The sequence below is a fragment of the Mycteria americana genome, chromosome Z (genome assembly GCF_035582795.1).
Source record: "Mycteria americana isolate JAX WOST 10 ecotype Jacksonville Zoo and Gardens chromosome Z, USCA_MyAme_1.0, whole genome shotgun sequence".
Classification (NCBI taxonomy): domain Eukaryota; kingdom Metazoa; phylum Chordata; class Aves; order Ciconiiformes; family Ciconiidae; genus Mycteria; species Mycteria americana.
Window position 1 is genome coordinate 4068108 of NC_134396.1, and position 17208 is coordinate 4085315.

General features: G+C 50.0%; 3 protein-coding genes across 10 annotated transcripts in view; 2 read left to right on the plus strand and 1 right to left on the minus strand.

The window, feature by feature from the left end:
* The window catches only part of LOC142421834 (phospholipid-transporting ATPase ID-like), a 73979-nt gene extending 71976 nt beyond the window's left edge, over positions 1–2003 (plus strand). For all 4 annotated transcript variants that reach the window (XM_075526970.1, XM_075526971.1, XM_075526969.1 and 1 more), the window contains exon 28: positions 887–2003. In XM_075526970.1, coding sequence (XP_075383085.1) covers positions 887–1108 — 222 coding nt within the window. In that variant the 3' untranslated portion in view covers positions 1109–2003. The remainder of the gene's footprint in view (positions 1–886) is intronic.
* Positions 1–17208, minus strand: part of PIGO (phosphatidylinositol glycan anchor biosynthesis class O) — a 500143-nt gene that overhangs the window by 408356 nt on the left and 74579 nt on the right. The window lies entirely within an intron of this gene.
* The window catches only part of RUSC2 (RUN and SH3 domain containing 2), a 59766-nt gene continuing 53797 nt past the window's right edge, over positions 11240–17208 (plus strand). For all 5 annotated transcript variants that reach the window (XM_075527105.1, XM_075527104.1, XM_075527107.1 and 2 more), the window contains exon 1: positions 11240–11612. The gene's annotated coding sequence lies outside the window, so the exon portion shown is untranslated. The remainder of the gene's footprint in view (positions 11613–17208) is intronic.

Consider the following 17208-nt stretch of genomic DNA (forward strand, 5'->3'; position numbering starts at 1 on the left):
CCTCAGCGCTTGGGTTGAGCATCTCTCTCTAGTGCAAAATCACTTCCCTTTTCCACCTCCTCTGGGAAGTGAATTGTCACAGGAGAGGAGTGTTTGGGTTTCCTGCTGTATGGACATCCCCAGCTGGCAGTATGAGAGGAACTTAAATACAGACCTGATGCTTAGGGAGGCCAAGTACCTACAGCTGCCACTGTCCCCAGCAGGAGTGACAGGGGTGCAGCGGCTGGGGATTCTGCCAAGCTGCTGGCACTCAGTACTGGCCTCCCGCCTTTGACAGCCCCTTTCTGAAAAGATGCTTGTCCGCAGACAATATTGGTGGCCATGTGGGAGCAGAGAGCCCACTACCTGCAAATAAAGTGCATTATTTCGTTCCTTTCTGCCAAGGAATATGAGAATCTATTGATCACCATTCTCATCATAAAAAGCTTTGACATATTGGAGATCCCCTTTAGTAGTCTGTTTTGTAGATTAAGTAAGCCAATTTTTAAATGTTTCCTTATTTGTTTTCTGGACTTTTGACTATTGTTGAGGACTTTCACATTTTGGGTTATTTGACTGAAGTGCCTAAAAGAGCTGCAGTAATACCCCAGCCAAGGCATTGCAGAGCTGTGAGGAACAATACACTGAAATCATCCCCTCCCATGACTTATAGATGACACTCCCACTAACGCCTTTTAGAGTAGGATTGCCTTTTCCTTTTACCAGGCTGCCATCCTGTGCTGCCAGTTCAGTTCCTGCTCTGCAACCCCTCCTGCCATCCCCCTGTTTCGTCAATCAGTTTTGGCTTTGGACCCCTGCTTCTGTTTCCCTTTTTTTGCTCCTCTTTTACTGCGCTTGTGAATAATGATGCACTTCCCACTTTTTCCATCTTATTTTCTGATTTCAGGTCCTGCTCAAGATCAAAGAAGCCAAAAAGAGGCCACCTCCACCCTCACCCAAGAGACGCCTGCGTCGGACCAGCACCCGCCGCTCCGGCTATGCCTTCTCCCATCAGCACGGCTTTGGAGCGCTTATTATGTCTGGGAGAAACATGCGGCCAAAATCACCTTTTGCCACAACGGGAACATTTTCACCAAATAGTGACAAACATAAACACAAAGGACTGTAAAAAAAAAAAAAAAAAAAAGACAAAAACACAACAAAGCAAACCAAAGTAAAGGGCTGTCAGGAGAGGAGGCTGTGCTCCCTGCAAAGCACCGAGCCAGTGGCCGCCTGGAGGTCTGCCCTCCGGGCTAGCAAATCAAGGACTTTGGCCTTTCCTTTCACCCATGTGCACCCTCTGACTTCAGCTTCTCTTCCAAAGACGTGTGCTGCTGCCGGTAGGGTGAATTAGAGCGGTTGTATGGTATCCCAGAGGGCTTCCCTGGAACAGGAGAGAACATGCTGCAGGAGGCACCTCCTCTCCCCGAGATTGTTCATAACGCTATTTTTTTTCTCCCTTTAACTACATACCTCAGAGCAAAGAGAAGTCCAGGCTGAGGGAAAGGCTGAATTGGCGATGTCTTTCTCATTCACGTGCCTTTGTTTCTGTCATTAATCCACTCTGGGCCGTATTACTGGGGTGACAGTATTGACCCCAGGTGTGCCTTAGGTCCAGCCATACAACCCCCACATCCCCAATCTTTGTAATATGTGTAATTTCGTAGCCTTTTGACTGTACACAGGCACTTTGGAAGGCATGAGTTGGAAATAACCTCCTTCCAAACTAACACTTAATCCAGTTTCTCAAGAGATGGCCAGTGCCAAACACCACCCTCTTCCTGCATCTGCGGGAAGTGCTGCAAGCTCAGAGAAACCCTTAGCTGGTCAAGGGACAAGGACGTGGGGTTCATCAGTCTGCCCTGTTTAATCTGCATTGTAAATCTGCTCTTGTAAAAGATCATTGTCCTCAGAGCCCTCCTCAGGTTTTGTAGCTGGGCACCAGCCATTTCATTTAGACTTAAAAGGGCAAAAGCAGCTCAGGCTCCCACACAGATCAAACCATAAAATCTGGCCCTGAGAAGCCCCTGTTACGGTTAGGGCTCATCTGAGCTGCCGGCACCAGGTGTCTTTCCCACCGTAACAGACTGAGGCACAGGCACAGCTGACTTGATGGAAATCCCACAAGCAGTATCGGAGGCAGAGATGCTCTTCCACGGCTAGCGCAGGGTGTCCTGCCCTTCACTCGGCCGGTGCTGTCCCGCGGTGTAAGGGATGAAGCACGACCTGGTGGCTTCCTCACCCTCCCAGATGGGCGGTGCGGCCAAGTTTCAGAGGAACTTCGTGAGGGCTCGGGAGCCTCTGCAGAGTTTCTCTGTGCTGGATCGTACTTTATTTGGGAACGGCTCATCTGTCAACCACGAGTTGCAGAGAGCTGAAAATCCTATCAGTCTGGCTGCCAGCAGAGGGACCTGAGATGCACAGACACAGCCAAAGGCACGGTGGTCCTGAGGGACTGGGATTTGCTCACTGTTGTGTCACACCAGCTCCGTAATCAGCGGGGTTGCTGGGTGGAAGGCCGGCATGGCAACGTGAGAGTCTGTCCTGCCAGCGCTGCTGAGCTCTCTACATGGAGCTTTTTTTTTTGTGCAGAGGACTAAGCAGCGTTGGCTGTTATATTTTTTTTCAGGTCCTTTATACAAACTCAGATTCCTTCCTTGTTTTGAATTGGATTTTTTTTGCACAGTAACCATCTGGTATTTATTGGGAACTCTCTGCCTTGAGTCTCTGAGCTATTGGTGGAGGCAATGTATGATGGCAACAGGCCAGCCATGTCCCCATTTCATCCGGTCTGCATATAACACCCTGCTGCCTGTGGTCCCAGTTTCAGCAGTTACTGTGTAAGAATGTTGAAGCTCTAACAGAAGGTTTCATTTCCCTGCATTTATCTCAGCACAGAAAAAACACCCAGTCTGTTGCACCTGCTGCTTTGGGAGGCTTGTCGCAAACTGTGGCATTAAATTTCAGCATAGTCAGTGCAAAACTAGAGCTGAGACTGGATCCAGACTTCAGCGGCCAGGAGCTGCTTGCTAGGGAAGGAGCAAATTCTAATCGAGTGATCTCCCCTGCAAGGAGATACCTAAGTAAAGTGAGAGCCTGCACCCTGACTGAGGAAACGGCTGCGATAGTTAGTGCTTGTCACCGCCCTCTGATTTACCATTCACTTTGCAGAGACAATCACGGCTTTCTGATGAGGGTTATGTCTTTCACAGTCAGGCCCCCTGGGGCTAGAGGAAAAAGGAGAATTTATGCAGGTGAGCAGACATCCCCACGATACCTAGACTGGTCTGTGGACTGAGAGTCCTGTCAAAGCTGTTCCTAGCATGTAATGCAGCAGAATATAATGCAGAGCAGCAGAGGCAGACCTTTTGCTGACAGAGAAGGCAGCTCTGAGACTGTGTCACTCTTCTTGTACGGTTTACGTGCAAAGCACTCACCTTGTGGCTGATGGGGATATGCAAATGCTGCATAGGACGTGCAGGGGATAATAGAGCTGTTGGTGAACTTGCACCAGATATAAATATTTCAGTGGTTTGACGAGATCAGCATTTGAAACATATCAGCTAGCAGTGATGTCTGTCCTACATCACTCCTGATTTTGTAAAATATTTTTTTTAAATAAAAAGAGAATATTGGGATGACCGATTCCTTGCCAGTCTGCTAATTGATCAAAGGAGTTTGTAACCAGATATGTACGTTATTCCTGGATCTCCTAAAGTGGGAAGACAGTCTGTGGGAGGATGGATCTGACACGACAGTGCTTTTCATGCAGTATCCTGATTTGGGAAACAATCAAATTCCCGAACTTTGGATCCCATCAGGGATGTTTTAAGAGCAAACTCAGAGGAAACAGCAGACATCCTTAGATGGAGGACGCCGACTCCCAGGGTGGGGGGCTCATCCGTGGCCAGAGCGGGCAGCCCTGCGGGGAGCGGGGGGCAGCTGCTTGGGGGTGTTGGTATTTCTCGTGTGTGTCGTGCTCTGCTCGGTCCCACAGGGAGGTGCCAGACCTCGTGTCATCGGTTGTGCAATGTCTGAAGATGAGAATTTAGTCTTTTATGAGGCTCTTGTAGTTGACAAATATATAAAAAATTAATCTGTGAAATGTATTTTGTGTTTTGGTTGGGGTTTCCCTGTCCCCCCCCCCCCCCCCCAGCTTTTTCTCATTATTCCATAATATAGAGGTTCATGGCTTGAACACGGTGTTCTGCTATAGCACCTAAATAGTCACCAGCCTATAGGGCAGCAGTTTCAGGATCAGGAACGATAATGCTTTGATGATAGGCGGTGATGATACGGTTACTTTTCTTGTACTGTAGCAGAGGAGGGCTTAGAGCATCTCCTCTCTCCCCTGAATCCAACAGGGTGACACGGAGCCACTTCTGCCACTAACAGTGTGGGGCACCAGGTGCTTTTGGGCAAAGGCACCTCGAGGAGGGTGTTGCACATGGCTAACTGCAACACCATGGCTCTCACTTTATCGCTGTGCATCCACACAACCCTCTTCCACTGACCTGTAGCCTGGAACTCATTACTCTACAGCATCACTCTAAGAGCGAGCAGCTCTTATGGAATGGGAGGGAAAAGGAGCACCGCATCCTTACCCGAGGTTCTCCAACTGGAGTGATCCTCAACAAGGTCTACTGTAAGAAAGGAGGTGTCTGAATAAAGTTAATTATTGTTAATAATGTTAATGTGTGCTAATTACCAACTGGGAACAAAAACAGGAGCATAAGGGACCTTTTGGATACCTGTGGGCAGAGGCACTGTGTCCTATAACCCCATCAGACCACTGATAAAACTTCATCCTAAAACCAGCTGTTCCAGCTGGAAAGCTTCCTGTTCTGATGGTTGATTTTTTTTTTTCTCCCCCTCTAATTTTCAACCTAAATGTGTTCACAGTGTATTTATTCTCTTGTTGTCGTGCCAGCATTATCCTTTTGCTTCAGCAGTTTTGTTTGTCTCCTGTGATATATTTAGAGAGCAACCCTATCTGCTCTCTGCCTACATTTGGCTAGGCTAAACAAGCCAGGCTCTTAAGTTTCTTCTTGTTTGATAGGTTTTCTGTTTCCCTCAGGCCCTTTCTGCACCTGTTAATTTCAGTTTATCATTTTTAAATGCGGGTGACTAGAATTTTTTTTTGTATAGTGCTCATGTCATCAAGTGCCTGTAGAATAGCACTGGTATTTCACTGCCTTGTCTAGACTGCATTTGCTTTTCTTACGGCCTCATCATCTCTGTGATCCCCAATGAAGCTTTAGTGGTTATTTTTCCTAACCTTACTGTGAATATGTACAACTGTTAGCTAAATTGTTTTAGCTAAGTGAATACGTCTCATCTCTCACTGTCTCATGCCTGATAACATGGGGAGGAGCTGGTCATCATAGCATAAGTCTGTGGATGCTGATGCTTTACACTGGTGCCTTGCCCTCAGGGGCAGGCTTTTTCCATGAGGGCTGGCAGGGACTTTTTACTACATCTGCTCATGTGTTGGCTGATGTAAATATGCTGGAGTGAGAGAGCTATGATTCCTCCTAGCAAAGGCGAGTTTCCAGCCTCAGCTGCCTGCCCGGGAGCCACCTCTAGCCCTGTTCCAGTGATAGGTGCAGGGATGGACGTGATGCAGGGCTCAGAAGAAGGACGCAGAGCCCTGCATCCCGGGCTTGACCTACGATCGCTTCTGGCCATAGCTGCAGCTCAGCCGCTGTTCAGTTTTTCCAAAGCTAGTCTTCTGCTGCCCTACTTTTTATAATTCACTCCGAAGTGGAGAGTGTTTTTCTCTGCCTGGCACTGTGGAGGAGCAACCGCTCTCCCGTTGCTCCCAGCCTGAAGGGAAATGGTTTCTGTACCCCCGGTCTCTTTCCCCAGCCTGAAGGGAAATGGTTTCCGTACCCCCGGTCTCTTTCCCCAGCCTGAAGGGAAATGGTTTCCGTACCCCCGGTCTCTTTCCCCAGCCTGAAGGGAAATGGTTTCCGTACCCCCGGTCTCTTTCCCCAGCCTGCCTCTCTTGCTGGGTGGAGCTGGCTGTACTGAGCTGTCAGCTCCCTGCCTTTCTGCACAACACCGAGCCCTCTGCCAGGCTCTTCAGCTATAAATGGATCTGGCATTTTCCAACCCCCGCCTCCCGACACCAAGAGATGTTGCGGGAAGTCGGAGCTGGGCCAGGCTTCCTCTGAATTAGGAAAACATGTGATCCAACCACTGGCTTTTCGTAGGTCCTCTGGAAGCATCGTGCCTGGCTTTGGGGGGAGCTGCCTGTGCCCCGGTGAGGGCTGTGCTGCTGAATTGCTTGTTTGCACTGCAAGAGCGGTTATTCCCAGACCTGAATGCAAAGCTGGGGCAGACCTATAGGTGCTATCTCCATGCATTGCCCCACAAACAAAGTGCCGTCTGATCTGAGCGTTGTGTCTCAAGGGAAGGCCAATGTTTTGTTACTGACTGCTTCCTGCTTTCACATCCATGTTAGGCACTTAATAAAAGAAGCCTGGCTTTTGTACATAATGAACCACCCCATTTGCCTCCCTTAACTTTGGGATTTATGGCAGAGATCCTCGTATCTTTTAAGTGTTACTGCATTCTCCCTCCCCTAAGAGGCAGGGAGGATCAGTATCTTCTTGTTCAGCAGGGAGCTGGGGCCTGAAGTGTACAGACCAAGGTGACTCAGGGAGTCAGTAGCTGTCCTGAATTTTAAACTGAAGTCTTTTGTGTCATCTGGAGTAGAGTGCTACCCTCCATCAGCCCTGCAGGCATCCAGGCCATTCATTCCATGTAGAGTACAGGTCTGTATTTAGAAAACTAATTTGTATTCTCATGTTGAAAAATTGTAGTCTGAAAGTCTCCTAGTTCATGTGCTTCACAGAAGCTGCTGGGCCAGGTTCCAGTCTGGTGACCTTTTGCTGGCAGCAGTGATTACATAGGGGTTGTGGCTCACTGAATTACAGGTTTGCATCCTTTGGGCTTAGACAGCAACACCTAGAGCAGCTGCTTCAGAGGCTTACCTCCTGGCAATCATCCCTCAAAAACCTTCAGGCTGTGGATAAGGGAACATAACATATTCAAAAGGTGCGAGCCTGGTTTATAGTTTCCCAGTATTCTGCTTGTAGTTCTGCTTCTGGTTCAGTTTTTGCTGTGGCAGCAGATGCTGTCTGACACTTTTTCTTGTGCAGGATGCCTGGCATCCTGAGTCTGCTCTACTGCAGGGGCTCGGTTGTGTTGCCTTTTGGATGGGTTGGTGGAGCTGTTGACTGGGCAGCGTGCGATGGGCGCTGTGCCGGAATACATCTGTTCTCTTTTTATGAGAGCTGGAGAATGTAATATCCCAGACCAGGATATTACATAGGGGTTATGGTTCACTGAAACCTCCTTTCTGTCTTTCTGCTGGGATCGCAGGCAATATTTTGCATGAAACAGATGAGGGACAGATGAAGTGCCTCCTTCACCCTTCCTCACACCATCAAGCTGCTGTGTGGCAAGGGTACCTTTGAGCTCTGGGAATAAATGAAATGAAGATATTGTGTGTAATTGTAGCTGCCTGATGTTCTTTCCTGTGGTAAGCTCTGCTGAAGCTGGGCCAGGCATCAGATCCTGCTGGACTGCCAGCTCAACTTGGAGTGCTTCAGGGTAAACTTGGCTAGGAGGAGATTTTCTGCTTGCTGTATCCCTCCCAGATGTTCAGGGAGGCTGGTTACCCCAATTCTGCTTGGCCTTACGCAACCTGCCTTCTGCCGAACACTTAATTCCCATTCTTCACCAAAGCCCTGGACACATAGCAGGGTGTTTTCTGACGTTTGTTGGGTATAGGTCTCTGTTCCTCTGATTCTGGAATGAGAAGCCTGGTTTTGGTTTTGCTTGTGTTATCTGCTGCTCATCTGAAGCCCACAGTTCCTCACCCTCCTCTTCCCATTCTTGTGTGTGCTTGCCTGGACTGGGAATATTGGTTTCCACAATTCACATCTGTTATGCCTGGGGCGGGTATTTGTTGAGCATCTTTGTAGCCCTTAAGCCTTGCCCTGGACTCTGCACTTCCGACTGAGTCCTCAGTGGAGCGTGGATGGGAGTGTGTCTGTCACCCGACAATGAGGGTACAGACAGGTTCTTTTAGGGATCCTTGGTAGAATGATGATGGCACTAAATTGTAGTTACAATTAAAGCTTTATTTTCTTAACAGGTTCCTGGCACCCAGGAACCTTGAGGCCAGTAGGGAGGGGAGGAAGAAATCTGTTTGGTTTGTCTGCTTGGTGCACAGGGCCTTCAGGGCCTGATAATGAGGGGACAGGAACAAATACGTGACCTGCTCGGTCACAGAGGATGGCTGCTCGCCTCATAAAATGGCGTTTGTTATGCTAACCGCATTGCCAGGGGTCAGGAGCAGGGGTAGCAGTCACGCCATGTCCTCCTCAGGACCGCTCCTTTCTGAACAGCCTCCCCATGAGCAGCTCTTGGGCTGCTGTTACAAACGTTCTGCTGACACCAGTATCTGACTGGCACAACCTATAAAGGCTGCTGTTGGAGGACACTGCCTTAGGATGCTTTCCACCTCTCTGCTAGTTCAACTGCTTTGCAGAAAACTATGCACTGCAGTGATGGTGTCTCTCGGGCGACTCGTTCGTGTCCTTCACAAGAAGAACTTCTTGTTGGCTGGTTTCACAATGACTGGTTCAAACTGCACCAGAATCCTCCACCAGTGCCAGGGCAAGACACTAGTTCAGATGGTGGCATGTGAGTGCAAATTTGGTGTGCTGCTAATCTCATCCCAGCAATGGGATACGGGGTGTGCCCATCCTACTCCTGTAATGGTTGTGTTACCATTTACACAGCATTGAGACCGTGCCTGGCAAAGCCTGTGGAGTATCTGGTACGGATGTCCACTTGTGCATGACCCTGTGCCAGCACAAGTTCAGGTGCAGACCACGAGCATTAGAGCTCCACAGGTGCTTGCATCAGGCCATGGTGGGATATCCCACTGAGACGGAGCATCCCTGGTCACTGTGCTTAGAGCACTCCTTGTCAAATGCCATGCTTTGCAACGCATCAGAGCTCTGGTACCTGCAGTGCCCGGGTCCCGCGGGGATCTCTGTGGAACACGTGCTGTGCAACACGTCTAGCTATGGTTTGGAAGATGGAATGAAGACTATAATTTTCCGATGATTCTAAGTTAGTCAGGGTAGGTGGTCTGAAAACTGCCTGAAGAATTACAGGAGTATCTTGCAAAACTATTCGCATGATAAAACAGCAAATGGGATTCCATGCTGATAAATGCCACAACTTTATGCATGTAATGGTGGTTTGTGAACAGTTTCTCACTGCCCACAAGGAGCCCTTTGGAGTCACCGTGGATCATTATCTGAGCACATCAGCTCAATGTTCAGCTGTAGCAAAAAAGGCAGACCTCATACCGGAAATAAAGAATAAATCAAAAAATGCTAGTATATATTCTTCTATACTTAGGTATACAGCCATGTTGTGCCTGCATCTTGAGAACCACATACAGTCTGGTCACTCTCCTCAAAAAGAGTGGCATAGACCTGGACAGAATACTGAAAAAGAGAATGAGGATGATTAATGGATTGGGATAGCTTCTGTAGGAAGAGAGTTTAAACAAGGAAAAGTAGATGATAGTGGGAAAGAGTAAAGGCCTACAAAATAGTGTACAGTGGGGAGAAGTTGAGTAAGGAATGACCTTACTCAACTTTGCTATTTCTCACAGCATGGAGGAAGCACATCCAGCAAAATTATTTATTAGGCAGGAGGTTAACGGAGTCCTTTTTCAACACAGTTGATTTGCAGAACATGTTGCTACGAGATGTCATGAAGGCTGAAAATACACACAGATTCCAAAAGGAACCAGACACCTCAATGGCAGAGATGTGTTTCAGTGGCTGTTACACATGGTGGTCAGCGTGCAACCTCCAGCTCTAGAAGTTCCTTGACTGCCGATGGTTGCAGGCTGGAAGAGTGTGGCCTTAGGACAGACCACTCTGTACTCTGTGGTATGTATATGCCGGTGCCAAAATGTCAAGGATAGGGCACTAGACCGGAAGAATTCTTGGTGTGACCCGATATGGTGGTCTCGTTACCAGAACGTGCTGAAATAGTGAAAATGAGCTGATTTGGTTTTGAGCACTTCTGGTCTAATGCCTCTCCTGGGGGAGTTACGCACAGGTCACCACGGATTTTCTTGTATCTTTTATTAGCAAACCTGAAAGCACTTGCAGGAGAAAGGGTCTGGTGCAGGCACAGCGCACCAGCTCAGCGTGCCAGGCACTGTGGTTGTTGCAGAGTATGCCAGCTCAGTGACTACTGCCCGGCCAGCCAGGTGAGATGCCCGGCGTTAGCTGTCTGGTCCTATCTTTGCTCCCCCTTGGCTTCTGATTAGGCTCTGGTACACATCCTGATGGAACAAAACCTGGATTCTTAGAGCCTCTTTTTCATACAAGTGTGGGTGTTCCTGTTATCCATCCAAATGTCTCGTCCTACGGAGAGGGGAAAGAGCAGGCTATTGCGAATTCTATTGTGAATTCCTCTATCCTTTCCAAGTCCTATGTTGCAATTTCCTTCACAGTCTAAGTAGCAAAATGTCTCCGGTCTCCCTCCACTGAGAACTGGGAAAGCCTGGAACTGCCCTGCCTCGAAAAGTCTATTTGCTGGTAATGGAGTGCCTTAGGTGCTCATTTTAGGAGCAACAGCAGGAGCCACTGTTACTTGCCGCTCACCTGTTGAAAACTTACCAGACCAATGCTTTTTTTCATGGAAGCTGGCTGAGGTTGTAGCAAAAGCAACCAGACAGTAACAGGCATATGATTTTTATCTGCCATTCAGCTTGCTGCAGAGGGATTCTTAACTGCTTAAGCCTCAGCATGATATCGCAGTGAGATTTTGGGGACACTGGACTCAGAATCCAGTCATAATTTTACCTCTACCTGTTCCTTGAACCCAAATCTATACACTCACGTGCTCTAAGGTTTGTGCCTCTTTCAGTGGGACGGATAAAGAGTTTAAAGCCCCTGTTGTGCTGCCCAGTTCCCTGCTCCCTGCAGAGAAAAAAAAAACCCAGTCTCCTGGCAGCCTCAAGCTGTTTTTGAGCGAGACATGCCCGGGGTGCCTGTCTGCCAGAGCCTCCAGCCTGTACACCGAGTCCCTTTTTAGCACGCTTCTCCGCGCGGCTATATCTGGCTCCAGTTCCTCGCTCTGGGAACGTGACCTCATCGTTGTTTTGGTATTTCCAGTGATTCAGCCTGGTCCGGGGCAGGGAGGAGTCATTCCTGGTGCAGGCTGACAGGGTGTTTGTGCGTTGCTGGAATTCCAGAGCAGTGCAGTCCCAGCCCTTCCGCTGCCTTGACAGCTCGGCCGAGGCTGGGCTGGTGCATCGCGTTCCTGCCTGGCAGATGGCCTGGACGCAGCTGGTAGAGGGACCGAAGCTCCTGCTTTTGGGGGTAATGAGGATCCCTGTCTTTGCGGCGTAGCTGCTGTGGTGAGGGTGAAGAAAGCTGCGTGCAGTAGCTCGTATGCCTGGGAAAGCCACAAGGAGTCTCTGCTCCGTGGGTGGAAAAAGAGTCTCGCAGAATGCTCGTTACTGTTTACAGGCTGCCAGCGTCCCATAATGAAGTTAACTTTATGACATCTGCAGCAACCTGGTAAGTGTTGTGATCCTTATTTCACGGGGGGGAGGGGGGAACCGGGGCACTGAACAGGGACGTGGTCTGCTTGAGGTTTTACGCAGCTGAGCTAGAAAAGTAAAATTCCGTGAAGTGGTGCTGGCTGTGTCTGTCCTGTCCTGTAACGGCTGGATTCCTCCAGTGAACGGTGAATGTGGGCAGTGGGTCAGACTGAGGTGGAGCAGTGCTTGAAGGGAAGAGCAGCTGCCGAAGTGAGACGAGGCCAGGCTGTACAGATTGTTAAACCCCATTTTCTGTGAGTATCACTTCCCTCCGTCTCTCCAGGTGTGGCCAGAAAGCACAGGGGAGAGCTTGTAGACAGGGTTCCCCAGCCAAGGTCAATGCTCATGCTCCTGGCCGGCTGTGGATGCGGCAGGGCTGTCACTTGTGCCTTGACAGCACGGCTGTTGCTGCAGATGTGATGAGCCTTATTGCAGCCTTTAGCTAAACACCCTCATCTGCCTCGTTTGAGCCTGGGTTGTTCTGAATGGTTTTTAAACCCTTTGGGATCATCCGGTTGTTAGCCATTCCCTGTCTGAGACCAGTCTGGCTGCAGAAGCAGCTTGGCTGGAGATGTGGCTTCAGTGTTTTCTTGCTTAGAGTGAACCGTCCTGTCAGTGTAGTTGCTTCACCCCAGGAGAGACCTGTTCCCAGTTTGTGACTACGCAGGAATAAGTCGTGAAGGCTCATCACGTTTGGAGAAGCAGCCCCCTGTCTGGAACCCTCTTGCCCATGTTGATGAACACTTGGAGATGAAGTCGTGGCTGTATTTTGTGTCAGACAGGCCTGGGGAACTGCACCTGGTACCAGATTCACTGTTGTTACATTGGGAAGTTTTCCCTTTTTCCTGTGCACGGGTAGCTCAATGCCAGGAGAATTATCTCATCCTAAGGTCAGCTGTGCTGGGCTGCGATGGAGAATCTCTGCACTGTGGAGGGAAAAACATAAAGCACCTTCCTCATTGCAGGCACTGTCAGCCCAGGGAAAGGATATCAGCACGTGCAGGGAGTTTTAACTCCGATAACCTTGCTTTCCCAGTTGTGTGGAGGGACAGTGGCTGTACCAGCAGTTTGCTGGGGAGAGGAGACAATAGATAATACAGCCTGGCTGCCCTCATTGACAGGGAGCATTTCAGGCTGGCTCAATGCCTGGCTGGCTTCACCTCTCTGGTAGGTACCACCAGGACATACACCTATTACTTTGGGGTCCCGGTGCTCTCCTTGAAGCTAGGTTTTTAACAGCACTCACTGATGCAATTGGCCCAAGTCAACTGTTTTCAAACTTTTTCTCTTGAGGCTAGGCAATATTTTTCCAAAGGAGGTCCCCCCAGCCTCTACGGAACAGACCTCAGTTGCTTCAGAACTACATGAACTCCCTGTTCTTTGTCACCCATTGCACCCAGAGGTCGCTGGCGTCAGCTATATGTCTGTCTGGCACCGGCCTTACTGAAAATAGGCTATGCCCGCTGTGGTATGCTCCTTCTCAGCTCCTTCTCAGCCTGTTGCTGAGGTCTTTCAGTGCTTGTGTAACAGGCAGTGGCTGAAACCTGCAGAACCCCTCTACTGCTGGTTCCAGTTGTGGGCACAAGGGAGGCAAAGCCCCCAAACGCTTTGACACATCGCTGCTTCACCGAGCTAGCCCCTATCCCCCATCTTCCTTATTTGGCGTGAATCCAGTTGCAATACAGCTTGTAAGTTATCCCGAAATGGCAGGGAAAGAAGGATCCTAGCAGGAGGTGCCAAAGGCAGTGAACTAGAGAGAGAGGGTAAGTCCCAAAGATGTGGAGTCCCTGAGCATGGGGAGAGGGCCTGGACAATGGGAATGGGCTTCTGCACCATGAGCTGGTCACACACACGGATGGAGCAGTGCCCTGATCAGCCTTTCTCCCCGGCGCGATGGGCTGCCGTAGCACTGTGCACCAGAGAAGGTGTGGGGCTGGGGCTGTCCCAAGCGGGGCGTAGGATGGAAAATTGCATAGGTTTGCATTACTGCTAGCAGGTGCTGTGTATGGAGCTGTAGGAGCTGCTGGAGAGCGTGGAGTTGGGGGGGTCGCCCCTCGCGAGTGGCCACTGCACCCCACGGCTTCCCCTCGCAGGCAGCTGCCCTCCCACCCCCTGCCTGAGCAGGCAGGCCGTGGAGTCAGCCCGCACAGCCCCATCACGCCCGCTTCTTTCTGTGCTTGCTGTAAATGGCTCTCTGTAACACGAGCTGCATTTCTGCCATAGTCCTCTCCAGGGTGCATCTGTATTTACACTGCGGCTTTCATTAGCAATCTGGCCTTTGCATTGCCAGCAGCCCGCAGCCCTCGCTTTTCTCTCCTGCCCACATGCTCTGTGAGTGAGACCAGCACCCTGGCACCACTGTGCCCGAGGAGAGGCAGGTGACTGGCAGCAGGAGGAATCCCTAAGCCAGCTCCCATCTGGAAGAAGTGCCTTGTCATGTTGCCTCTCGCCTGCCATCCTGCAGCAACGCGGGAGCTGCCTGCAGAGACTCCCCGCAGCACGGCTCGCTGATCCCTGAGCCGGCACGGGGACAAGCTGGCTTTGCTTTGGATTATCGCTGGCTCTGCATGCTATATTCTTCCTGCTGCTCTCATGCCGTTGCTGCTGCCGGCTTCCAGCTGCGGTGAGCTGAGCCCACGGTCTGGGGAGATTGTATCTGGCAAGGTAGGAGCTGATCCTTTTCCATTTGTTCTGCTAAAAGTAATGTGGCCACTCCCGCCCCTGCCTGGAGAGCATGCTTCAATTAGTAGTGTGTATGTGGTTTTACTTTGCATTGTTCTATAGCTCTGATGAACAGTCAGTATGCTGCTCAGGCTGTAGCCTCTATTACATGGAAAGAAAATGCATATATCCATTTTCTTTTTACCTACACACTGGAAGAATCAAACTCTGGCTCCCTTTCTACTCCAGGATGGTGCGCTGGTGTTCCAGAGCCTGTCTGTCTTCCCTGTTCTCGTGCAGCATCCTGTGCATGTTCTGCAGGTCATGTCACCTGCTTTTGCAGGAGACGTGACAGTAGAGAGCAGTCTGAATGTGTCTTGGGAGAAAGGGGGAGGGAGAAGAAACTCACAGAAGGCAAAAATCAAGGAAGTTCAATAGGCACGGAAATGGCTTTAGAGAAGTTATTTTTACCCCAGAAAACTGGACAGGGGAAGAGCCTCCTTTCCCTGGGTAGTCTCAAAAGGCTATTTTTTTTTTTCCCTTCAGTCCTTTAGGGCAAGCTGTTTTGATATGGAAAGGTCTGAGGCTGTTGTTGTCCCTAGGGATGAAGGAGAGTCAGTCTTGTTAGGCTGGTGCCTTCTTTCCAGCGAACCTCACTGGCATTCAATGCTTCACCTTTCCCCACCACTGCACACCTTTGCTGGGGCTGTATAGGGACAGGACGTGACGACCAAGAAACCCTGTCTCTGCTGGATTTCCCTGCAGTAGCCAAGGACAGATAAAATAGGAGGGCAGCAGCATTTTCTTCTGACCTAGCTGCTGTTTAGGCACAACTGTTCCCTTTTTAGTCCACAGCAGCTGGGATGTGCCTGCCCCTGTACACACAGCCATCCATCTTCCCCAAGCTTGCTGTACCTGGGCTTCCTTCCCATGTGGATGAGAGTCTCCTGAACAGGACAGGCAAGGATATCAGGCCTTCTGCAGGTGATGGTTTACTTCTGAGGACTAGCCCAAACAACAAACCATGTTGTAGGGCCCCCCTTTACCCCTAGTAGCTAAGCTGAGAGGAGGGAAGGGGGTCCTTTAGCTTTCCCTCCTTAGCATACCCTGCTGTGCTGCCAGTGGGTGTATAAATAGTGCCCACAGTATACTATTTTGGTGACAAGCTCTTCCCAGGATTCATCCAAAGAGTTATGTGAGCAAGTGTTAAAAATAACACCAGCCCTGCCCAAATGCTGGCGTCGTTTCAGCCAGCGTTGGGAATCTTCCATAGAGAGCAGCCTGGGACCCTTGGGAGGGGGCAGAAGGAGGGGGTCCGGCAGGGCTCCCCATGTTTTCCTCTTCTTGCTGCCCTGCTGACCACAGACGACACTGACCCTCAGGTTCAGCAGATGTGCTGGTCACCAAGAGGATGTGAGACTTTCACTTCTAATTAGGTTATTTGCTACTGAGCTTTCTCTGTGTGTTCTGAGTATTATCTCTAGGTCTAATGAGAGGTATAGGAAATTCCAGGAGGGGTTACCTGAGCTTTAATCTAGCCTGCTGCCACGTCCCTGCTGGTGGCCAGAGCTAGCTGCTTTGCTAAAAGGTCTTGGGCTGTAGCAATGGCATTATGTAGGGATTCTGGCCCTGTGTTAGTTTTATCCCGAGGACTGGTAGCTGGAGAGTAGTTTAATTGTGGACGGCATATTAAATCTGTGTGTTGATTTAACAGGTATAGCTCTGGACATTCTTGCTGTCCATATAAACACAAAAGTTATTACAAAATTCTGCCATTTTCATGGTGTGGTCGCTGCCTGTAACTGAAAACCAGACCACACTGCAGAGATTGCAGGGGAGCCGTGCTCCTTGGGCTGTGCAGCCAGAGCAGGGTGCACTGTCCCACTGAGGAGATGGAAGCTGCAGTTTGTTTCCCTCCGGCTGGGTTTTGCCTGTTGTTGGTCACGTCCTGTGCTAGGTATGCAGTTCAGCTGCTCTCATGCTGCTGCAGCATCAGGCCCTGCTGTGTGCTGGAAAACAGGAGACCCCACTGGAAAGCAGCAGACCCCACCGAGTCCTTGTGTTCCGTGTATGGAGCCTAGAGCTCACAGAAATGCTTCTTGGGGGGCTCATGCTCAAAGAAGCCCCATCTGAAGACAGAGATGCTCCTTCTTGCAGATAGATGATGTGGCTCTGCTCTTGCCTGGTCTAACATGGGATGTAGGGGAAGTTACCCCCTGTGGGAGTGGAGCACCCATTGCTGTTACATGGCTTAATACATGGAGCCTTGCACACAGGAGAAGAGGAAAAGAGCTGAGATGTCTCCTGGCTACAAACCTGGGGGCAGTGCTTGGGCTTACCTATTTGTTCCGAGTTGAAAGCAGCAGTGCCATGGACAGGGGAGACCATGCTTCTCTTTCATATGTTGGGGTTCAGGACTACAGCATTAATCCCCCTGTATATCTCCCTGGCCTCCATGTTTGCATCCCCAGATACATCTGTAACTAGTTTCTGGCTTTGTAGAGGAACAGCCAGATGCTTCTGCAATCTCTGAGTACTTTACTTTCAGAAGGGCCGGATTTATTTTAAGCTGATACAGAAAGTTGCTGGGAAAGCAGCAGGCGTGCAAAAATTGCTAAAAAGGTCACAGGCGCTGTTTGGTGCTCCATGCTTCACCTCCTCTGATACGGGATTACTAATTCTGGCAGGTGTTCCCAGGGATGGAGAGCAGGTCCTGTTAGAACATCATGACTGAGAGTTTTCTCTGGCCATTGCACTGAGAATGAGTGAGAGCAGAGCAGGCACGCATCTTCTGGCTTGGACTGTTTTATCTTGCATGCTCAGCCCTTGCTAGCCCTCCTCCCCATCTCACCATTTGGCTGGTCTTCTCTTTTCCTTGCTGTGTGTTGAGAGGCACACGCTGGGTTTGTGCA